Raw genomic sequence first — 24,228 nt, forward strand, 5'->3', positions numbered from 1 at the left:
TGAAATGTTGGACTGACTTTATTTCAGTTATGCATAGACAATTAAAATTCCAGATAAATTGTGTAGTGCATTGGCAAGCTTGCCAAATCATCTTTGATTTAGAGTACAATGAGACTATTTCTGGGTAACATGCAGAATATGAGTAATAGAAGAAATATGCCAGGTACAGTACTGCATCTATTGTTTAAAAAAAAAAACTCCCTTAGTATAGTATAATGAATGGTGCCTTAAACAAGGCAACAAGGCTAGTACAAAACAAAACAAATATACAGTATATGATGAAAGATAAACATGTGGCGTACGTATGTGTAAACCAGCAACAATATTTCCAATAAATTAGAGCCACAGGAGCACTAATAGTCTTATAGGGATTTATCATCAATAAAGCGAGAGCAGTGCATCAGCCCCGGGGCCTGACCCTGAGCTATACAGACATGATCTTTGATGGACATAACAATACAAACACCTAAAGCAACAGCACTAACAAAAGCAGGTATCCATTCATTATGCTTTTGTCGAGCTAGTTTTCATGCATTCAAACACACTCAGTCAAACATCATCAGTCAAAGCTCATGTTGACACTATTTAAAGAAGCATCTATGATGTGTTCTGCCATATATTGTTATTCATAATACAACTGTTAAATATTGGCTTGTCACTCTCTCACTCTTTTGGTAATTTGGCCACTGAACAAATGCTGGCCTCAGCTACTCAGACAAATGAACTCTTCCTTGTTCCTCTTCATTCATTCTTCATCTCTCAACTTTCTCCTTCCCAAGCTCCTTCTCAGAAGTTATATGGTGAAACCAGGACGTTGACCCTGGCCACGTGCTTGGCCTGAAAGGTGCGGTCGCTGTACTCGGACATGTCCACATCGACGCTGATCTCCTGTGGCCCACGCAGCGACTGAACCAAGATCAGCTCGCCGGTCTGTCTGTCTGAACGCTGCATAACAAAGATGCCTCGGGAGTTTCCGCCCACTATGCCGAAGCGCAGGCTGTCCGGCCCGGTGCGCCCTGGAGCAGCGGCGGTCGCCATGCGGAAGAGTGTGGCGGGAGTCTTCGGGTTGGAGGGCAGAGACAGGTAGTGGAAGGACACGGTCTTCGGGGCCAGGTGGCAGGAACGGCTGTCCATGGGGCAGGGGTTTCTCTCGCACTGACTGCAGAACAGAAATGCAGCAGAATGGTAAGCACGGGGCAAAGTGGTAAACGTGTATGTAATGTGTCACAGAGGAAATGATTACATCAGTGATCTATCCCCATGAGAAAGTCTTCATAACAGTTTCTTTGTAACCAAAGAGAAGTGACACACTTACATACAGTACACATGAGGTCAAGTGCTCTGAAGTCTTGGATCATTAGAGCAAGCTGTGAACATTTTTCCATCTATCATCACAAGCCTAACGCCACTTTCAAAACACATAATAACAGAATACAGAATGCGCTAAACAACTACGCGTTTTCACAGGACGTACTTTTAAGTCGTACCCTGACGCACAGCAATCAGACTGTAGAATGCCATTCATACTTCAGAAGAGAGAACTATTTTTCCAAAGATGTAATACAATTTTTGTTTTATTTTCTGAAGCTCTCTCGCCATCTGCAATTTGTTTTAATTTCTTGCAGCTGTGAGTAGCTATTTCCTTTAAGGACTGCACTGAAAAATAAAGTACTCACACGTCTACTTGTATGCTCACTTCACTGTGAACTATGCGCAAAACCTGCTCAGCATTAGTACGCAGTATGAAATACGGACATGGCTACCGTCTTACTCGATTCCCTGCTCTCTCCCTTGTTACAAGTGTTTCCCCAAACATCTATCCATCCCCCTTTGCTGGCAGTGGAGCATTATTTCACCGCATTGATGGTTCAGTAGAAGCAGACAGAGCTTTGTTTCATGCTCTTAAATGAGGCAGTTTGCTGATGACTGGCAAATCGGGAGATGGAAGTTGTAATGTTTCCAAACATTTGGCACAGACCTTCTACATGGTTTTATATGATAAAAAACAAAAAACATCAAACATCATCTGGTGAAGTTCTGCTGAGCATGCCGGTTGTTTGTCAGGAATGATTTTCTTCACTCTGATACAGCTTTAAGCATAACTCTTATTTTTGGTTGCCATCACTATTGGTTATGATACATGTGAGATCTGAGCACTAGAACAAAGTCCAAAAATAATCTTGACCAGTCAGAAGAACAGACAGGATTTAACAGTTTATCACCTTAAGCACTTCCTAAAAACTGAAGTAAAAATGAGTGCACCCAAAGTGGTTGTAATAATCTCTCACAGGACACAACTGCAAGTGCGCCAGGTCAAGATGACGAGTCTGGTTGCTGAACTGTGATGGACAGTCTCAATAGTTTTTGTAATGGTTTCATCCGCAGCCTTCAATTTCTCTTCCAGGGGAGTTTGGTTAACTTGGCCATTAGTGATATTGCTCGGTTGCCAGATCTAAGCAGTTACTATGGTGAGCTTAATATTGTTTTCACCAATAGCAATGATGGCCAAAGCTACCAAATTAAGCAACAAGTTTTAAGAACCTGAATTTCTCTTTAAGCGGCTTAGCTGGAGAATATTTGAGGCTGTAACACTTCTCAAGCGCAGCTTCCTCGCTGCAGATCAATGTATTTTGACCTCTTACTGTGCATTCTAAGTCACTGGCAGGGATTACTGGCACACCTGAACACAGCAATCATCAGTTTAATTTCTGCTTTTCTTTCTATTACAAGTCAAAATGTTCGCCAGGACCCCATTAGTGTCTCACAGTTGGGTCTGATTTAGTGTGCAGATGGCCATTTAAAAGTTGATGACAATTTCCTTTTAAAACGTGGAAGAAGTGATCCTAGTTTATTTTTTTTACAGCTTTTCACTGACAAAGCAAATTACAAAGATGGGTCACATTGGGGCATATCCACTTACAAGGGAGATGTCTTGACGTAGCTGATGTTGCCATGAGAGCGAGGACACTCTGGGCTGACACACTGAAAGCCTCCCCCCGTGTTGATACAAGTTGTCCCGCGGCTACAGTTGTGCTGCTGGCTTAAACACTCGTCCACATCTGGAAGACAAAACAGCAGAGGTATGTAAGAATGAGAAGTGGGAAGAGAGACTTGCCAGACTGACTCCCTGCTTCCTGGTTACCGCAGTCTGAGCAGGGGGTGCTGTGCTGTGATTGTTTATTTGGTTTTTTTTTTAGTTTAGTCTCCCACAAACGCCTCATGTCCTAAAGATCCCGTCTACTGGGAAAGGGTGAGGTCATTCATTCCACTGGCAAGCATCGGAAGCTTCAGGGGTGCAAATGAAAGTGGGCTGACAGACACCTTTGCATGAAACCAAAAGCTCTGCTGCTAAAGACTCCTCGTCTTTCTAAATCACAGGTATTTCTCTCTGGAACTACATATCCAGCCAGATCTGCAGCCAGGGCCCTGTGAATGAGCCTTTGTCCTCTGCTCCCTCGTGTCACTCACCCTCACAGCTCCGCCCATCTGGGAGCAACTTGTAGCCGCTTGGGCAAGAGCAGTGGTACGAGCCTGGGACATTCACACACTCATGGATACACAGCTTCCCTCCTTGGTCCAACCGATACACTTCACACTCGTTTACATCTGTCAAGAAACGGAAACAAAATGCATGTATGCCTGACTTTAACATGTATCACATGACCAGGCCAAGGCACTGGAGGGAGGAGATGTTTAGGATATAGGTAATAATGATCATACATACTCTAAAGAACCACAGCATGCTGTGCTCTTTCTCTCAAATTGTTGTTTAGGTCACTTAGTTTTCCCCTTTTAGCATCTTGGGCATTAACACCTTTGAAGCAACTGCATGAAAACTCCCATTTCAAACTGTTATTCAACCAATTACATCTTAAATGCAACTGAACTGTGACCTAAATGGATACTAATCAGCTTGTGACCTCTCAAGAGGATTATTTTGTTTGTTGCAGACTGGCTGCACAGATTACTCTCATTTGTAACCACATTAATCAGTAGAGGAGTAAAATATTCAGGTATTTGGGGATCTTTTGAGCATTAAAGCCTCTATAACATCTGCTATTTGGCCTGCTGAGCAGGGCGCAAACTTGAGGGAACTGCTCTGTAGATGACCTTGCTTCCCTGTGAGCAGGAGCAGCAAAAGGAGAATTTCCCCCCAGGGATCAATTAAGTCACACATAATTAGAGCTCACCCTGACAGATACTGTTGTCAGAGGTGCCACTCATGTGAAAGCCTGCATCGCAGCTGCAGTGTTGGGCTCGGTTCACTTGTGCACAGCGAGGTCTCCGGCTGAATGCTGGATCATTCATAACACTCCACTCAGGTGGTGCTGATGCATTAGGGGCAAAAATATGAAAGGTCACGTTGTAAACATGTACAGTGGTAGATCTCAGACATGCAAATAAAACAAAACAAAGAGTGTCTGACATGTTGTGGTACTCACCTGTTTGGGTTTGGTGCTGGCAGTGAGATCCACTCCAGTTCTGGGGGCAGGTGCATTTGTACTGGTTAACACCTTCCACACAGGTACCTCCATTTTGGCAGGGATTACTTGCACACTCACTTATATCTGTAGGTTTAGGAGAGAATGACACCTGTAGTCAACTTGTTGAGAAACTTCAGCAGTCTCCAGGCACTTTTAATCTGAATCCCATGTTCCCATTTTTTCCAATACACATACAGATCACCGCAGCAATATTGTCTAGTCATCCATATATGTCAAAACAACTTACTGTGCTTCTGTCAACCTTGACAAAGAAAAACCATGTGCTCGATGCAGGTTTGAGAATAAAATACATAGAACAATTGAACACAGACTCTTAGTAATGTCTATGGTTGGCTGACATCTTCTGCAGCCCTAATTATCAGACAGCGTAAGGCAAAGTGATGGTCCTGGGTCCTGTTTGAAAAAGTATGAAAAAAAGGTAAACTACAACAGAATTAGCTTGAGGTTTCACTTGGAACGAAATGCAGAAGAAAATGAAAGAGCCTCTGTAAGGCTTTACCATCTACCATCCATCCATGAAGTGGCAAAGAGTGTCCACCCAGTTTGATAATTTATACCTAAGAATAAGAAGCTGGTACTGTCATTATGGGCACAGTTTGCCAACTGTCAGTGATGCCCTTTTATTTGTGCCACTTGCAGGAAACTAGTAGTTATCTTGATTAAATGTGATGGAGATTGTTATATATATAAGTGTAATTCAATAAAATCCATCTGCAACTTCAAAGTTAAAGGTTTAATCGGTTGGATGTACACTATGTATTACTCATATCTTTGTGTGTAGCATTATGGGTTTGACAATGAATATGAGTACAGTAGGGTCAGGAATGGGCAATATTGCAATGCAAAAGGTGCTGGGTAAAATACTACTGAATACATACAGGTATGTAAAATGTACTATCATCTGATGCAGAAGTCATCATCAGAACAGAAGGTTGTGGACAAATAGTCCACATCCAACATTGTGCCTTATGATCTTTGCTTCTGTATTCAGCTTTGGGAGTTGTGCAGATGTTCAAATCATGAAGCAGCTTCTGCTCTGTGAGCTTTAGCGCTGAGGCCACAATATACTGGATGACAACCAATCCCTTTAATGTTTATTTGGCTTCCCCAGGGGCCACCACATGGCCATAACATGAAAAGGCCCACTTCACTCTGCTAGATATTTTTAAACTCTTCTTAACTTTAACGTTTTCACACTCCGTCAATACTGCTTTTTAAGCATGACTAAATTTAGACCTCATGCACTGGGCTGAAAAACATGAACAGGGATAATACTGTGCAGAGTCAAGCCCTCTTGTGTTGTTTTAACCATGAATGTCAATAAACGTATGCACATGTTCAACTGAGTATGCCACTTGGAATTCTTGGAAGAAAGCCACCAGCACAGGCTGAAGGGGCTATCAATAGCATGCTTAGCATACTTCTGTGCTATCAGACCATGGTGTAGGTATAATGTCTGGACCTAACCCTGTCCAGTGGGACTGCTGTCAAAGAACCTGGGAAACATGAGCAAGAGAAGGGGGGGTTATCTTACAGTAGCTCAACCACTGCTGCTCATGAGTAGTAGAAACTTGGAGGGTAAGGCACCCACAGTGGAATGCAGTACAGGTGTTTTTCTGTGTTCAGAGACATTTAATGCCATTTTAACGAGGACTTCCTTCAGTGTGCTGTGGAGCTCGAGTCACTCTAAAGAATGACTCTTTTCTTTGCCTGTTATCTGTGTATGTGTGAGGAGCTCATTTTGGCCCCTGGGTCTGATGTGTGTTTCAGCCTGGCATTCAGAGCCAAAGTCGGCGTAAATGGGTATGTAGAAATTCTTGCCGTCAGTAATGCGCAGACATAGCAGTCTTGGCCTTAACAAATTCCACTAAATCATACATATCAGGCAGTGGATGTGTGTTTATATGAGGAGAAAGTCATGGGGGTTATAGCTCCTAATCCTGTGATGAAAACATACCATAGCGGAAGGGAGACTGCATTCCTCACCTGAATCAAATGGCCAAAGATCCAGAATGAATCTGAAACTCTCAATGAGGCTCACCTTTACATATGGCACTGATGCCAGTCCAAGTGCCATTATCCTGACACACACGCATGGCAGAACCGACAAGGTTGTAGCCCTGGGAACAAGTAAAATGGACCTCGTGTCCAACAAAATACTTTGATCCAAACTTGGTTCCGTGAGAGGGAGCTTCCAGAGAGGGGCAGGTGGTGGGAGCTGTGGGAGAGAGGAAGAGAGCACAAGAGAAAGGCTGGTCACATGTGGAGTAAGCCTCCCGACATCCTCTGGCATTCCCTGCCTGGGGATATACACGTGTCACTGGGCAGTGCAGAGCTTTCATGGGAAAGAACGATTGAAATGTCTCATTTACAGTCAACTAGCACAGGACAGTTTTATGCGTCAGAATTTCACTAGCAGCCAAATGTTATGCTATACTGCATGTGCTAGAAATGTTACAGTAATGCACCGTTTCCCATAAAGATGGAATAATTTTGTTTTTAGACACATTCCTCTTTATCAGGTTAACTGTGGTTTAATTTTCAAAGTGATTTGTTTGGAAGAGACTGATCAATAAACTTTTGAGAAGATACATTTTATTTGTTGAGAATAAATCACATTGTCACAATCATTTCATGAGAAGAGGTAAAAATATTTTATTCTAACTTCATGGGCAACAGTGCATATAATATAATTACATTACAAAACTTTATGGATGGATTACATTTTGGACTTTAATGAGAATTCTATGCTTTATCTAACTACAAGGAAAGTGAGAAAATGTTTGTAGTATAATGAAATTGTGCCTTTGTCTGAGCAATTTTGTAGTAGGATAACTTTAAAGTACTGATTTGAATAATATTAGCAAAATATATTGCATATTATTTTACTAATTCAGTTATTATAACTTTAAATAAATCAAAAATGTATTTCTGATTCCTGATCTGAGCATTCTGAGCAGGTGCTGCTATAATTTCCCTTTTATGGGGTTACGGTTTACATTTTTTGAGCCTTTAATGTAAAATATCAGCTGCTTCCTGTCTTGCCAAATACTCTCCACAGAGTTATGGAGTGAACAGTCCATCACTAACAAATTGGCTCCAGTTGGCTCCAAACTACACAATTCCACAAATCCACTTCCCCTGTCAAGTACCCAGCTCTGTAACTAAGATGGCCTAGCATTGTTGGATGAATATACAGTATAATCCTATAATTGAAGAAGCCATATGTGGCTCTTTATTGTCACTGTTTGAAGAGAAAAAACGTTTGAAGATCAACTTCAAACATTTGAATGTTCCTAAAATCTTTGAAAAATTTGATACTTTGGAATCTTCTGTTGCCTTTAACTGAACAACCGTTCATTGAATTACGGAACAAAACCTCAGTTATGTCATGCATGCATGTGAAACTTTATACAGCACGGATTGCAAATTAAATGACTACTCATTCGGTAAGCTTTTTCTGTGGAAAATATATGAAATATTCTTGTATGCAAGTGATCAAAAGCACCACAGAGCAAATTACTTTTAAGTTACTAATACGTTTTACAGCCAACCACCTCTTCTGAATTTTTAGCAGCCTCTAATTTGGAATGTTGATTTTACATCAAACACATAAGACTTTATATATTACTATTAGAAAATCAATTTAATATACAGTACCAGTCAAATGTTTGGACACATCTTCTCATTCAATTGTTTTTTTTTATCACTTTCTATATTGTAGATTAAGACTGAAGACATCAACAACATGAAATAACATATGGAATCATCCATCCATCCATCCATCCATCCATCCATCCATCCATCCATCCATCCATCCATCCATCCATCCATCCATTCGGGGGACTGGAACCTATCCCAGCTGACTTTGGGGGAGAGGTGGGGTACACCAAGTCGCCAGTTCATCCCAGGGCTGACACATAGAGACAAACAACCATTCACGCTCATATTCACACCTACAGCCAATTTAACTAATTGACCTATCACCTACATGTCTTTGGACTGTGGGAGAAGGAGACAGTGCTAATTACTGCAGGACAGGTCTTCTAATGCTGCACCCCTTTACTCTTCCTGGTCAAATAGCCTTGACATAGTCTGGAGGTGTGTTTGGGGTCATTGTTCTGTTGAAAAAGAAATGATCCTACTGCTTAGCCCAAACCAGATGGGTAAGCATGTCGCAGTAGAATGCCGTGGTAGCCATGCTGGCCTTGAGTTTTGAAGAAATTGCCAACAGTGGCACCAAAAAAACAAAACAATGCCCAAACCATCACACCTCCTCCACCGGTTCATGGTAGGAACCACACATGTGGATTACATCCATTCACCTGTGACTCGCAAAGACATGGTGGTTGGAACCAAAAATCTCAAATTTGGACTCATCAGACCAAAGTAGGGATAGTCTGCTGATTTTAGATCAAGATCACAAGATCTACAGCGATGCAATCTACTTTTCAGGTGAGATTTCGGTATTTAATGTCCTCTTACATCTGCTTCCAAACTTCACATAACGTCATTGACTAACGGATCCACATGTGAACAAACCAAGAGAGTGATGTAGCTAACTAGATGGTTATGCTGATAGGATGAGGTACTTCACATGGCTCTTCCTTAGGACACATATTGAAAACAATGCAATCGAATTCTGATTTCTTGAAAAGTGGTGATTTATAATTATGTTATCTTTGGCAATGTCAAAGTAATCTCACGTTTTAATCACCATTTGGAAAATGTTAATATTATATTGTGTTTCAATATAGATAAATAGAGAAATTCATAGGCTATTTCAAGTCTGACTATATATTTAGCTCGAGGATTGTGATTGCGATTAAATAGATCGTGATATTATTTTTTGGCCAGTTTGCCTACCCTTAGACCAAAGAACAGATTTCCACTGGTCTAATGTCTTTTCCTTGTGTTTCTTGGGCAATGCAATTCTCTTCTTCTTGTTGGTCTCCCTCAGAAGTGGTTTCTTTGCAGCAATTCAACCATGAAGACTTGATTCATGCAGTCTCCTCTGAACAGTTGATGGTGAGATGTGTCTGCTACTTGAACTCTGTAAAGCTTTTATGTGGTCTCTAATCTGAGCCTGTTAACTGTAATGAACTTCTCCTCTTGAGCAGAGGTAAGTCTCGGTCTTCCTTTCCTGGGCGGTCGTCATGAGAGCTGGTTTCATCATAGCGTTTGATGTTTTTTGCCACGGCATTTGAAGACACATTCAAAGTTCTTGAAATTTTCCGGACTGACTAACCTTCGTGTCTTAAAGTGATGATGGACTGTCTTTTCCCTTCACTTAGTTGAGTGGTTCTTGCCAGAATATGGATTAGCACAGTTGAATAGGGCTATTTATTGTTTGCCAACACTACCTCTGAAGAAGTGATGGTCTCAAACGCATTAAGAAATCTGGGAAGTTCACTTTTGACAAGGCACACCTTGATTAATTGAAAAGTATCCTAGGGGGACTACTTCAGGAAGCTCGTATGCCAAGAGTGTGCAATGCTGTCATCAAGGCAAAGGTGACTATGTTGAAGAATCTAAAATATAAAACCAATTTTACTTCATTTACATCTTTTTTGTTTACATAATTCCATATGTATTATTTTATAGTCTTCTGTGTTAAATTGTAAGATGAGAACTGCTCCTCATAAAGCTTCTTCTAGAATATATAGATCAGACAGATCACAACAAATTTTCTCTCATAAAGTCACTGAAACAAAAAAAACGATTAATCTCATATAGATGCTATTTTAAAGAAATAAAAACACCACATATATATTCATCTATTTATTCAACATAATGTAATCATTTAAGTTTGACACTGTCAACATGTATACATACAGGATGTATGTAACATTATAGTGACATTATGTGCATCCCTGCATATATCTGCTAAACTTCCATCTGTGCAGAGATATTGCATCCCTGCATATATCTGCTAAACTTCCATCTGTGCAGAGATATATATAAATCAGTTAAAATAAGTAAAAACATTTTTTTTTTCATTTAAATTATGTATTCTATTTCTGTAAATAAATATTATTTAGTCTACTTCACTTTTAAATACAATTATTAATATGGTTTGACACTGTAAAAAGTTGGCCTTAATAAATATGAGCTGCTGATGAAGTTGATGAAGGTGATGACTTTTTCACAGGAGGCATTTAGACTTGTTACAGCAGGAAAAGCATTGAGGTAAATAATCAAATGAATGATGGCTCATTTCCACTTTGCTTCTTCAGTTTTAAGTTCTTGGATTATTCATACTTGCTCATTGTCACACTGTTTGCTCCTTTCCAGGACACATGACTAGAATAGAGCCATCATTAATATAGTAACTTCTGTGCTTTTTCTAATATGACTGCAATGAAAAAGGCCTGTAAAGATGACAATGATGACGATTGACTACAGTGGTGTAAGCGTTGGTGTGTGTTGTAATCTGTTTATTACTCACCAGCTGACTGGTCTGCTTGAGGCAACTTGGAGACGGAGTTCTGAAGGGTTGCCAGCTTTGACTTCATGATCCTGAGGCCCTCTGTAAAACGCATCTCCTGGCCTTTCAGAAACTTCTCCATTTGACGAAGCACCCCAACCACCTGGTGCTTATCCATGCATGTCTGTCAATAAAGCATGAGCACTATGATCAGAATTCAGCGTTAGAAAAGAGTCTTGGCAAAACATTTCAAAATGCAGTGACTTTCCAACCACCCGGGAATAAAGGTTACCTCAGTTTAACAGTCATTAAATATAAAACACGAGCAGTGAATAAACATTAATGTGCAGCTGTGGAGCATGATGTCATTGAAACTAAATCCACCTTATTGGTGGGCACATGGTCGTTATGGTTACAGAGAGTTTTCATTGATATTATAATATATTATGGAACACTGACAAGAGATATTAGTGAGATGTTTTTACTGTACTTCCATGATACAGTAAATTACCACAATTTCTTTAACTTTAAACTTTATTTGCTGTCTACTTTTCCAGTGGACCTCGTTGCATTCACTCATGGACGATATCCTAAGTCTACCATGTCGCTTCATCTCTCCCCTTCCTCCTGCTACCACAACTCCAGTGGTAGACACAGCTGGACAAAAGCTGTCTGGCAGATGTCAGAGGGACCTTAAGTCCAAAACGTTGTTCCTGGTAGGAAGGCACATGCTCATTGGATAATCCTGAATGGGCAGATTCAGAGTAGTATAGGTGCCACTGGCAGTTACTTGAGGGAAGAAAGCTTGTCAAGCCATTACATGGTTCCTCGGGGAAAAGTGCCTCTAATCCTTTCAGGCGGGTTTATTAATCACATGCTCATTGGAACAATTTCTCTGTGCAGCATACCTTAAATTCCTGCACTTGTACAATAACAACTAGCTTCATTTAAATTCATTGCACACATAGTCTGGACCTGTGCAGTAGTTAGACAAGCCTCTGCTCTTTTTACCTGCAGGCAAAGGGGAAATGCCACCAGCTGACAAGACATGAGGAGACTCATATCCGGATGCTACAATGAATGCTTTTTGTTGTTGTTTTTGAAGTATCAAATAATTTCTCAACACAAACATTGCAAAACTAAGAATGCCTATAACACCCAATAACAATAGATAGAAACTTGATCAAGTGGTAAAACAGAATAAAAACAATTATATTATTTGTTGAGTTGACTTTTTTGTGGATTCAAATATTTAAATGAATTACTTTTGGTTCAATATTAATATTTCTAAGATAGATATTTTTTGGATTGTGACTGTTATTGAGTACATTCTTGTTACATTGCTCTTACCTGCACGGCAGCATGTCCACTCTGGAGAGCTGTCAAGCACAGCAAAAGCAAACACCTGCGTCGAAAAGACAGTGCCATGTCCGAAAGTACAGTAACAATAAAGTAAACACTGGCCCCCCTGTTGATGTAGAAGGTTTCTTGTTTTCGATAAAAATCCAAAATATAGTTATCTCTTGTGAAGTTTTCGTCCCCGGGGTTGTAAATGTTTGGAAGATGCTCATCAGGTGTCTGAGACACAGAGATGCGCTCCCGTCTCTTTATGTGCGCTCTCGGAAAGTTGAGCCTCTGAGCTCCGCACGCCACCTAGCTAGTTTCCCTGCTGCAAGAATCCCTCCCACCAAGATACACCCAAACTTTAAACACTTCTTTCTCTCTCTCTTTACATCTCTCTGTGGCTGACAAGAAAGAAATCACACAATATAAAGCGCTATATCTGAATACTGCAAAAAGTATAATATCGTAACAAGAACGTGTTAATTAACACGCTCACCAAGGGTGAAAGTAATTGTTTCTTTCTTCTTACAAACTCGGATGAATGTATCTCTAACATGTTCATGTCAGTGAGCGGTGATGCGGTCACAGCACGACTTTCTGACTCACCGAGAGAGCACCTAAAGTGTCCACGGAGCTATCTGCATAGCCGCTGAGCTAACTGCTAAAACTACGTTGTTTTGTAGATTAGCAATAATTCTAAGCATTTTTGTTAGTCATGCTATCGACATATGACACGCACACGACCTGAAATATGTGTATTGGCTCGATATTACCGTTAAAACAATGTGGACAAGTCTTTCTGGGTTTTTTGATTTGTAGAGTCGGAGCTACACCTGGTGGCCAACGGCAAGACTGCACGAGCGCGTCTAAATCGAGCTCACCCAACGGTTGTTGTGTGTCCGCGCGACTGGGAGTTAAAAAAAAACAACAACAAAAAACAAGGAAATAAATGCGTAGCTGCCAAAAATAAAAATAAATGACGACAATTAGCGTCAACTGTTTTTGTTTTTTTTCAAACACACCATAAACTCGCGTCGTTATAACTGCGTAACACAACTTAAAACACAAAAGGACACAAACTGAGCGTCGTATACACTTAATTGTTGCAGATGTTGAAAATAACTGACAACGCTTTGAACCAATGAGAAGAGCGGCTCCGTGTGCTCGTGCGATGTCTGACCAATAGTCGACGAGGATTTGCTGTATCCAGGTTAGATAGATCCCGATGGGACTATATATACGTGGAGGAATACACGATCTAGGAATGTGCTGCAGACCTCAGAAGCCATTTTGAGATGATGTCCCTGTTGAGAAAGCCTATGAAGATGCTGAAATCAACGAACATGGTTACATTTCTGTCTGTTTCTCCCTCCGTCTCCTCTATTTCACCATGGCAGCTGTCAACCGACGGGACATTAGCAAAGCGGGGTATCAAGCTGTGCTCACAGAGTTAAAACGTCATTGATATGAAAGAGGACAGTGTCTGTTTACTGTCTCTGTCGAGACATGTAACACCGTGAGTTTTTTCCAGTCTGAAATCTTCCAGCATCTCTCAAAACCCAACGTCTCCTTGAGTGACTTGAGTTAACTCACTCTTGTAACGTTACCGGAGAGAAGGGAGAGGCAGATCCGTTTTCCAATGGCTTCTGTGAGCCTTGTTTCCAGTCCCCCAGCCCCTGTTCTTGACAAAAACATGACAGACTCTGAGCTTGCAGGGGATGAAAGGTCGAGTAACATTCTTATGCAATTCTTAATACGCTCATCTGTGCGTTTCAGTGCTGTGGGTCTACATGCTTGTGTTACTGTTTTCCTTCTTTTAACCATGAATTGCAGGGTGCAGAGTTCACGGTTTCCCACACCCCCTCAATAATATTTGCATGCCTCTTTGGTGCAATTGATTAACGTTGTCCAAATAGACTAGATTTCCCATCAGCGTGTCGACTCATCCATGATCATTTCCATGCGAGATAGCAGACCTCATCGGTTGTGTTGTTGTGGTACTGGGATGGATTCACGGCTTCATTGTTGCCATCTGCAGGAGGCTATGCAAATGACTATGATGTAAATGCCACGCCCATCCTCGTACAGTACTCCCCCTACCGGGCACCTGGCAGTACTGCTGAGACAAGAGTTCACGCAAGGGTTGAGATTATGTGCTTCTGCTGGTTTTAAGCCATTGCCTGTGTCTTTGTGATTGGTCTGTAGTCCTGACAGACCATGTGAACAAAGAGGGGGGCCAAGAGCTTGCTGGTGTCAAACCAAAGATTTCACCAGGTGATTTCACTGTCTAAACAAATTCAAGTAAAGAAGAAGTAGTAACAATTGTGTGTGTAGTGTTTGGTTGGAACAAAGGCTGGTGTAAACAGCGTGCCTGTTCCTGTTTTACGGCTTCCATGCCTCAGTCTGGGCATCTTTTGTTCCTCCTACATGGATACACTGCTTTAAGTTTTTAAAACCGATCACAAAAAGCATGTTAAATTCCAATAGGGACTTCAAGTAATTGCTCAAAAGGGAGATTATGGTTTTATTTCACCTTGTATTACTGTAATTATGGTATGCATTTTTCTATACTACTATATAGTTATGGTGGTCTGTTTGTACAGTATGCCAACGTATCCTAACATTGATGCTACATTTGTTGTCAATCTTCACTTGGGTACACAGACAAATGTGATATTAAAGGGAAGTTTTATGCCAGTTTTCACTAAAATTTAAAAGGGCAAGTGTTTCATATAAATTATTGTGATCATAGGCTGTAGCTGGACTAAAAGTGAAGTTTCGGTACAGTTTCATGGTGGCTCTGGAAGTGGAGGGTATCTAGTTAAAGCCTGATCTGAATTGATGTCAGAGGAAGTGGTAGCTACTGTCTGTGAAAACAGACCTGGAACAGTGGGTGGACATTCTTTCCCATTTCATGGTGTCTTTGTTTCACGCTCCTACCTGCACTATATTTTGAATGCAGCTGACATTACATGTTATGAAAAGAATTACAACACTGATATTGCGATATATATATACAAGTGTCACACTTATGATTTCACATGGATGTTTTTTTTATTTTTATTTTAGGATATATCTTTACATAAAATACTTTCTCTGCTTTGGCCATCTACTATAAAACAGCATGTATTTATTTTAGTTTTGAATCTGTGAATCACAGTGGAACATGATTGCCTTTAACTGCCAAGCTTTAAAACAAGATCTAAATTTACCATTCCTGTCTGAAACATGACATTATAAAAGCATCACATTTGTGAAGTACTCACCTGGTCACCAGCTCAATCAATTGTTTTAATCACAACAACCTTGCTGCAAAAAACTAATACAAAGAAAGCCAAAATCTTTCACACGTTGTTCGTAACAGTAATAGATGTTAGCATCTTTAAACAGTAACTTTATTGTATTCTAGTGTAGTTCAATCCTTGTTACTGAGGATTAATTAAGAGGTTTTACAGGACTGTTCAGACCTTTTAAATAAGAATAGTTTTCTTTTTGTCATCAAGATTTTTAACATGGCAACATATGTGTGCAAAAACCATACTTAACTCATCTCTGACTCCAAGATGTCATTACATAAAGGTAACTGAATAATTTTACCTCTAGAAAGCTGAGGTTTTAATAGAATTTACTCAACCTGAGTTGGATTTATTGACAGGCTAAAAGGGTGTTGAAAACTGAAACCCCAGAAGGACTAGCATGGTATTTGCTACTTTGGTCTTTGGTGAAGGGAAAAGGCATTATGACAGTTTTATTTCATTATTTATTACTTATTAGGTTATTACAGCTTTGAATTATTTGTTCATCAGATGTTTTTCTCATGATGTGAAAAACATTGAATTATGTATAAATCCTTACCATTTTACTCACTGCTGATTTTTCCTCATTTTAGAGAGGATGGCGAGCTGGAAGATGGAGAAATAGATGATGAAGGGATTGGAATTGAAGAGGAAAACAAAGAGGCCATAGAGTTGAATGAAGACAAAGAAAAAGAGAAGGAAAAGGAAAAAGAAAAAGCTAAAGAGAAAGAAGAAAAGACTCACAGGCACTCCAGGAAAAGATACAAAAAAAACAGAGAGAAGAGGAGGTCTAAAAGGAGGAGGCGTGACAGACAGAAAGTAGGACGCAATCATACTTGTTTTTACAATGTAATAATGTAATACTACAGTTCAAGTACGAACGTGAATGAATTAAAGTTTCTAAATTAAAGTTTCTAAATTAAAGTTTCTAAATTAAAGTTTCTAAATTAAAGTTCACTTTAATGTTGCTTTTCCTTTGTTCCCTCTGTCCTCCCCTCAGCACCACTCCCCCTCCAGCAGTTCCAGCTCTGACAGTTATGATTCTGACTACGACCGTCTAGAAAGGCCCAAAAGCAGGAAGAGTCAGGGATCTAACCGTGAGTCTGATGGCCAGTCTTCTCAGGTGGGCTCATCAACGCTGGCATGCTGACATTAAATATTCATATAAGCATTGTTGTGTGACAGTTTTCTCTGCTGACTTTCCAGCATGGACGGGATTCAAAGGGAGGCCACGGCAAGTCCCCTCCGCACAAGAGCAGCGACTTTGACAAATACAGTGACTATAGTGACGACAAATATGATTATGATGAAGAGGAGGAGGATTATGAAGATGACATGTCCGAGTATCCGCAGTCGAAAGATTCCCAGAGTCAGGGAAAAGGACGGCATGCTAAAGAGCAGATGAAGAGAGGAAACATGAGAGGGATGAAACAACAGCAATGTATGCATGCTTTTTGTATTCAAACATATCGTTACTGTAGTAATTTATACACATTTACTGTGAATGACTTCATCACTTCTTCAAAAATGTCATTTTAAGTTGGGCAGAGGGGAAGAGGCAGAGGGAGTGGACCGGGAAGAGGACGAGGGATGCTTAACAAGAACAAGAAGCTAAAGGGCAAACCCTGGGGAGGACGTGGACGAGGTCGAGGAGGAGACCAGGGCATGGAAGACATGGCCCTGGTAAATGTGCTCCTGAAAATTGCACTTATATAGAGCTTTTCTACATTAACAGACAAAATACTCTGACTCTACATAACTACAAAAACTAAGGCCACATTCTGTTGTTTGCTTTGTGTCACAGGAAGGAAAAAATTCTGGTTTTCAGAAGAAACGGCCAATTATGAGCAAGGAGTTTATCAATCAGCACACAGTTGAACACAATGGTAGATACATCTGCAAGTATTTCCTGGAGGGTCGGTGCATCAAGGTAAGAGCCTTTTGCCTATTTATGCTAAAATATCTGAAAAAGATAATCACTGTTCTGTCTAAAAGATAAACTATTTTTTTCTTTGTATAGGGGGAACAGTGCAAATTTGAACATGACCTTGTCATACCAGATAAGAAAAAAGAGCTTTGTAAATTTTACCTCCAAGGATACTGCAGCAAAGGAGATAATTGCATTTACATGCACAATATCCTTCACTAATGACTACAGATGATTACATTTGTATAATTGCATTGCACAATTAACTGAAATCTTGTCATATCTTTTAATTACTCCTGTTCCTTAACCTGCGATTGCACATGAATACCCATGTAAGTTCTTTCATACTGGAGCTAAATGTTATCAAGGGGACAACTGCAAATTCTCCCACGAGGCTTTGACTGATGTGACCAAAGAGCTGCTTGATAAGGTAAGACAAAAAGAAAAACCTCTATGCCAGGAGAGTCTCAGCTCTGACGGGCAGCAACGATCTTATTCCTGCCTTCATTTATCAGATAATTAACACTGAAGAGGAGAACGCACGTGAGGACGAATTGGAGCTGGAAGATCTAAGAAAGCAGGGAATCGCCCCACTTCCAAAGCCTCCTCCAGGGGTGGGGTTGCTCCCCACTCCCGGTCAGAGCAGTCCTACAGATGGAGCTTCGGGGAAGAAGATCCCCTCCCTGTTTGAAATCAAGGTTCAACCTACTGTAGACTTGGCACAAAAAATTGGTCTGAGGTAACCAAATAATCTGCAGTCATATAAAGAAAATCGAATAAAATCAAATTCAAATCGTTTGGAGTTCACCCTAAACTGTGCACATTGCTTTTCAGTGGGTCCAACTACTCCCAGAATCAAGGTGAAGGCACCAATCAGTTTAGTGGAGGCTCAGAGGACACACAAAGTGGGGGAATGGCACCTTCAGGCGCCTCTGCTCCTCCTATTCCTCCCCCTGGATCACCTGGTGCCATGGGTCACCCCACTGGACCCCCCATGCCACAGAGCCCCCCAGGACAGCACCCACCACACGGATTCCCAATGCAGCCACCAATCCCCTCTGGTCAACCCCCACCCTTCCAACCTAATATCAACCCTCAGATGAATATGCAAAGGCCTCCATTCCCTCCTATACCAGATCTGCAGATGCTGCAGAGTCTCTTTCCTTTTCCATCGTTGGGTCAGAACCCGGTAGAGATGTTCAGCAGCTTCCTCCGAAATCAGGCCATGGGTCAACAAGGAGGTTTTATTAATATTATTAACCAACCAAGTTAACCAAGTTAATTACCTTTTAACTATTGCTATAATTGTGTCAGTTGTGTAAAATTGTGTCTTTTTGTTTTCTTTTCAATTTTCTAGACCCTAGTCTGGCCTTCATACAGAACCTCCAGCAGCAGATGGGTGCAGAATCACAGTTGCAGTCTTTACCACCAGCAGTACAGAAAGCCATCTTTTTACACCTGACACAGCAGCAACAACAACAAGAGTCACACCCACAAGGGAATGAGCCACAGAGAGCAGAGGGGCAGGATGATAATGCAAACAGAGGTAAGTCCTGTGGGCAAGAAGTAAAAAGAACTGTGTTCAGGAAATAAAAAGTATCTTAGTAAACCTGCTTTTTGAAATAAACCACATATGTGACACAGTATTGATACAAAGATAATATACAAATATTCTCAGAGAGAACTAAAATATGATTTCATATTTTTTGCAGATGAAACTACAAACTGGTATTCAAGCGATGAGGAGGATGGGAGCTGTGTTTCCTCCATCCTTAAAACTCTAAAGAAGCAGAATGAGATGCAACAGTCTCAGTCCAAGCTCGCCCAAGTTGCACCTGTGGCTCCAGGACTGGGTGACCCTCGGCTTGTGAAGGAGAGGGCCCCACCTAGTGATCCCCGCATGAAGACAGACCCTCGACAGCGACCCCCAGATATGAAAAAGGAGTCAGATGGTGCTGCAGACCCACGGCTCTCCAGAGACCCAAGGAAACTGAGACCAATGGAGCCGAGTTCCTATCGCCAGCAGAGCCACCCCGCTCCTCTGAAGCCTCCTACGGGAGATGAGGATGATGAAGGAGAGCGGGAGCTCAGGGACAAAGCTGTTCTCATCCCTCTAGATGCCAGCCCCAATGTGGTGCTGCGGGACCCTCGTTGCCAGTTAAAGCAGTTTAGCCACATCCGGGTGGACATCTTGCTCCAGCGGCCAGCCTTTGCTCAGACAGTGGTGTGGGCCCCCGAGGATCTCATTCCTTCCCTGGTACCCAAACAGGAACACTCCATCAACCTTCCCCTTCCACCCCTAATCGCTGACGCACAAATGAACCGAACAAACCTGCCTGACCATCCGCCCATCTCCAGCCCTCCACCAACTGACCCCAGACTAGCAGCTGCACGTTTGAAGGAACGTATGAATCGTTTGTCCTCTGGATCTGTAGAATCTCGGTCCTCCAACGAAAGACCTGCAGATCCACGTCAGTCAAAGATTATGGACCCCAGACTCAAGCGTACAGGTAGTCTGGACTCTAAGATGCTGGGTCAGAAAGAGCCCTCCTCTGGCGGAGTAGTTGTGGACCCCAGGCTACAAAAGGCCAGTGCTAGTTCCTCTCCTCATGCTGTTCGAGCTAAGCCAGAACCTGAAAAGTTGCCACCATATGCCCCTCGTCTGGCATCATCTGGTGGTGGGCTTGAGAGTCCCACTACAATTCTTGGGGGCATCAGTCTGTACGATCCTCGTAATCAGACTGAGCAGTCTCAGAAGGAGCAAGCAGAGCCTCCTAAAAAGACGGGAATCCTCAAACACCCGGATAAAAAAGACAATCCTCCACCACCATCACTCTCACCAACTCAACGAAGTAGCTCTTTTGAAGAACCCAAAAGCACAGATGTTGCCTCAGATCAGCCTCTGTCCGTTTCTCCTACTGTGCCTCCTACCTCACCTGTCAAACCCCCCGCAGTACATAATCTCCCCATCCAGGCACTGGCTGGGCTGATCCGACCTCAGTACACTGACCCTAGGCAGGCCAAACTAGGAGGACAGGGCTCAACGGGTGCACAAGAAGAGGCAGAGGAAAAGAAGGAGAAGGAGCAGGAGGAGGACATGGAGGAAGAACCAAAACAAGATGATCCAGAGGAGGAGGCAGACGACAGGACACTTAAAGATGTGTTCAAGACTTTTGATCCGACTGCTTCTCCTTTCTGTCAGTAAACACTATTAATCATTATTTAGCTTTACATGAACCTATTTATTTCTGTATATAAATGACCCTGTATAGAAACACATCCTATTTAGTGCACCACACATCTGTGAGTATGGAGATGATGCACAGACACAGTGTATAGTTCCTTTTAACATAATCATATTAATGCTGAAATGTGTGTTTTGAAAGTGAGTTGAGGTCTTTTATCATATTGTGTAATTTTCATGTACGTTTTTAAACAATCAGAAAAAAGATTTAGAAAAAAGAGTTACATTAACGGTATACTCTGTCACTAAGGACTGGCCCTTATGTTGATTACTAAACTCTGGGTTCATTCCAGGCATTACACTCTGTAAAATAGGTCATTCATCACTCTAGACGCAGAGAGATAATGCAAAGTGATCGATCAAACGGCAGTTAGAGGAATTCCCTTGAGAAATTTTGTATTTATTTATTTCACTGACACTTTTATATTAAGATTTTTATGTTTGTGCTCACTTTTATGAGAAGGGATTTTTAACTAAGTCAACAGATGCTTTCTCAAACATTTACTTTAAAAAAAACAAACAAAAAAAACACCCTGATCTAAATAGTTTGCAAATTGTGCATCTCTGACACAATGATGGGAAGATAATCAAAACACAGTCCCAGTGGCCCTCTTTACTGCACGTTTCCCAGGAAGGCACATACAGGGTACATGTGCTTGTGGTGTGATACAGACGTTTCAGTTCCTTACCTAAAATGCTAATAGCAATGTTTGATTGCTCTTTCCATTTAACAACTTGTGTTTTTAAATTAAATTCTCTACAGGTTTGCAGAAATGTTTGTGCAATATGAGAGAGTTCCCTGCTTAGTTGACAAGAAAACAGTTCAATTTCTGTTTTGTACATTGCTGGACTTTTTTCATCCAAGTGGTTTGAAGATTTGACGTTGCTGTTGTAGGCTTTTCTAATTTGCTAACCGGTTATCGATGACAGTGAGTGAATTTGGTTACCAAATTTGATTTGTTATTGTCTCTCCTCAAAACACTCACCGCTGACAAGCTTGTAAATAGCAGGAAACATGTCTTTCACTTGTTTTCATCAGACTACGAAGTCAAAAAAGAAAGTGTACTGTACAAAGAGAAAAGCAGATATACAGTTTATGATGCAAATCTTTATGACGTGTTGAATTCTGTTGAGTTGACTGCAGATGAACTCAGATGGCGTCATGTGTGCTACAAAGAGCGAATGTTGGAGGCTCAAGATGGCATAACACTATGTAGTTTGTGTTTTTTGACAGTTCTGTGTCTATTAAGGCGAGCTATTCATGTTTGACTGAAACTAAGCTATGTACTTTTTTTAAAATTGTTTTCATACGTCACATTGTAAATGCCTATTTTGTATCATGTGTACAGTCTGGTTTTGAGTGTTTTAATGAATAATTATTTTTTTCCCTGTCAGTATGGTGGTTCTGGTTGTAATAATACTGTATGACATTTTAACAAACACATATGCCCGTCACATTTCAGTGATTTTATTATAAATATCTGAAATAAAAAGATAAAACATACAGTATTTCAGAATCACACATTAAGTTGCATTGTCTCATTTTATTGTGCATTCAAATATTGGCAATGACAATTTTGAGATTTCTATTTTATACTTCTGCTACTTTACATGTCAGAGGCAAACATTGCATAAATATCAAACCACTGGTTTCCAATATTTTTGGCTTGTCTCATTTCAGATGTCCAAAGAGTTGTTAGCAGAGTAGTGATTTAATTAGTTCTTCTTTCTTCCCCTGTTAATCATCTCATGAGGGGCCTGAGGTGCTGAGACCCTTTGATAAATTATGTACATTTAGCTAATAATACATTTGTACTTTTACTTAATCAAGACTTTCATGCAGGACTTTTACTTGTTACATTATATTATTGTATTGGTACTTTTACTTGAGTAAAGGATCTGCAAACGTCTTCAACCACAAACTATATCAAATTTTGCTCAGTTGTCCTTGACCATGACAGTCTGTGAAAGCTCACTTCAAAATGTAAGTGGGTTTCACATCTTTATTATTATATGAAATAAAAAGCAAAAATGTAATCACAGGTAGGATTCTTATTCGTTGAGACAGAAATACTACTTGTGTTTTGAAGGGGTGGTGGTCACATTAAGTGTCGGGGCAAGACTGGGTGCTACAGGGTGGGATGAGGTCTTCCTCAAACCCAGATCATCAGTCTCTAGGTTAAAAGTCTGCTGGGCTCGATGGATCTCCAGCTTCCTTCTCCACTGGAAACACAAGGCTGTAGCCTCTGCACCATCTGAGTTTGGCTCTGGTTGCTTCAGACCCTGGAATAAGAGTAATTGTACAGTTTTAATGGCTCAATTGACACAATTCTAACAGAACATGACATTGAAAGTTTGAGCTTTATCTCATCAACCTATAGTACATGGAGAAGACATCATGTCATTACAGATTTGTTAAGTTTTTTTTAATGTTAGATTTACTGTCATGCAGGCTGTCTCTGCAGCATGGACCCCACGCAAGACCGTCTGGAGTAGATTTTGTGCGTTCTTCACCAGGATCTCATCAGATGATTTGCAACCGGGTGTTAGAGCATTGACACTGAGTAAAGATAACAGTAGAAAACAGTCTTATTAGCTGTCTGTCTTTCTTTTTATAGTTTAGTTTTCAGTCTAAGTCCTCTGACCTGGAGATGATGTTGAGCTGGTTGGTGATGGTGAGAATCTGCTCAACTATGAGGGAGAGTTCAACCGTGCATTGTTTATCCAGGCAGTGGTTGGTAATAACTCTGATAAACTGAGTTACTGACTGGCAGTTTGAGATCACATCTTTGGCTGCGGTGACAAATGCCTCTTTGTTCTGGAAAAAAAGAGGAATGATTGTGAAATAAGATGTCTGCAAATATCAAGATCAAGGCAGTACAGTGCCCTCAGGTGGTCGTTACCGGTATTGGGCCTTTTTTCTTCAAGTATTGGGTCATGTAACATATTGTGTCAGCCATCTTCCTGGTGACTTGGACAATTCTGTTGTCTTTGGGATCCCAGCTGTCACTTTCTTGCTTTAAAAACAGGGAGGTGTAGGTCAGGCCAGAAGCTTCTTTGTATGCACCAGCCCCGACACCACCCTATAAAGAAAATTGTGACATTTTTGTGACATCTAGGAATCAATTTAGTGCAAAATGTTGTTCATCAGGAGATACCTACATCTTTTTCCATATTTCCAGGTCCATGTTTGGACACAGATGCCAGGTTCATATTTGGTTCTGCAGCATCGATGCTTTCTGCATTGCCTCTCTGCCAGCATGTCATTGTTGTGTCAGAGGGAAATTCTACTTCTTTGACTCTAGGTGGGATTGTAGCCAACACTTCTCCGACATTGTCAGGTGTTCTGCCCTGTAGACCAGCCCTGATCTGCTCTTTAGCCTCTTGGTGAATCCCATCTTGCTTCCTGATCTCCTCCACCACATAGTGAGCTTTGGCTGACCAGCACTGTATCTGCACATCCAGACTGAGTGTATCACAAATGT

General features: G+C 41.0%; 3 protein-coding genes across 6 annotated transcripts; 1 reads left to right on the top strand and 2 right to left on the bottom strand.

Moving 5' to 3' along the window:
* fbln7 (fibulin 7) lies at nucleotides 1–13,181 on the bottom strand. 4 transcript variants are annotated; one of them, XM_027277756.1, is made up of 10 exons: nucleotides 13,050–13,131; nucleotides 12,283–12,337; nucleotides 11,444–11,645; nucleotides 10,954–11,116; nucleotides 6,547–6,723; nucleotides 4,443–4,568; nucleotides 4,191–4,328; nucleotides 3,469–3,606; nucleotides 2,921–3,059; nucleotides 1–1,159 (listed from the first exon to the last, which is right to left on the bottom strand). In XM_027277756.1, the coding sequence occupies exons 3-10, from the start codon at nucleotides 11,543–11,545 to the stop codon at nucleotides 787–789; spliced, it is 1,356 nt and encodes a 451-aa protein (XP_027133557.1). In that variant the 5' UTR covers nucleotides 11,546–11,645; nucleotides 12,283–12,337; nucleotides 13,050–13,131; the 3' UTR covers nucleotides 1–786. The 4 variants fall into 4 exon arrangements, with proteins under 4 accessions (XP_027133557.1, XP_027133556.1, XP_027133558.1 ...); XM_027277755.1 differs by having other exon boundaries at nucleotides 12,283–13,181; XM_027277757.1 differs by lacking the exon at nucleotides 11,444–11,645 and having other exon boundaries at nucleotides 13,050–13,129.
* Nucleotides 13,182–13,500: 319 nt separating this feature from the next.
* On the top strand, nucleotides 13,501–22,282 carry zc3h6 (zinc finger CCCH-type containing 6). Its single transcript, XM_019270235.2, has 12 exons — nucleotides 13,501–14,001; nucleotides 16,166–16,391; nucleotides 16,573–16,695; nucleotides 16,779–17,013; nucleotides 17,113–17,255; nucleotides 17,377–17,502; nucleotides 17,593–17,707; nucleotides 17,820–17,929; nucleotides 18,015–18,238; nucleotides 18,334–18,740; nucleotides 18,857–19,045; nucleotides 19,212–22,282. The coding sequence occupies exons 1-12, from the start codon at nucleotides 13,916–13,918 to the stop codon at nucleotides 20,702–20,704; spliced, it is 3,477 nt and encodes a 1,158-aa protein (XP_019125780.2). The 5' UTR covers nucleotides 13,501–13,915; the 3' UTR covers nucleotides 20,705–22,282.
* Nucleotides 22,283–22,648: 366 nt separating this feature from the next.
* Nucleotides 22,649–23,727, bottom strand: LOC113745627 (vinculin). Its single transcript, XM_027277758.1, has 4 exons — nucleotides 23,647–23,727; nucleotides 23,389–23,561; nucleotides 23,186–23,303; nucleotides 22,649–23,026 (listed from the first exon to the last, which is right to left on the bottom strand). Exons 1-4 carry the CDS (start codon nucleotides 23,701–23,703, stop codon nucleotides 22,817–22,819), a joined length of 558 nt encoding a protein of 185 aa, XP_027133559.1. The 5' UTR covers nucleotides 23,704–23,727; the 3' UTR covers nucleotides 22,649–22,816.
* Nucleotides 23,728–24,228: the final 501 nt, after the last annotated feature.

Source organism: Larimichthys crocea, chromosome III (assembly GCF_000972845.2).
Source record: "Larimichthys crocea isolate SSNF chromosome III, L_crocea_2.0, whole genome shotgun sequence".
Lineage (NCBI taxonomy): Eukaryota > Metazoa > Chordata > Actinopteri > Sciaenidae > Larimichthys > Larimichthys crocea.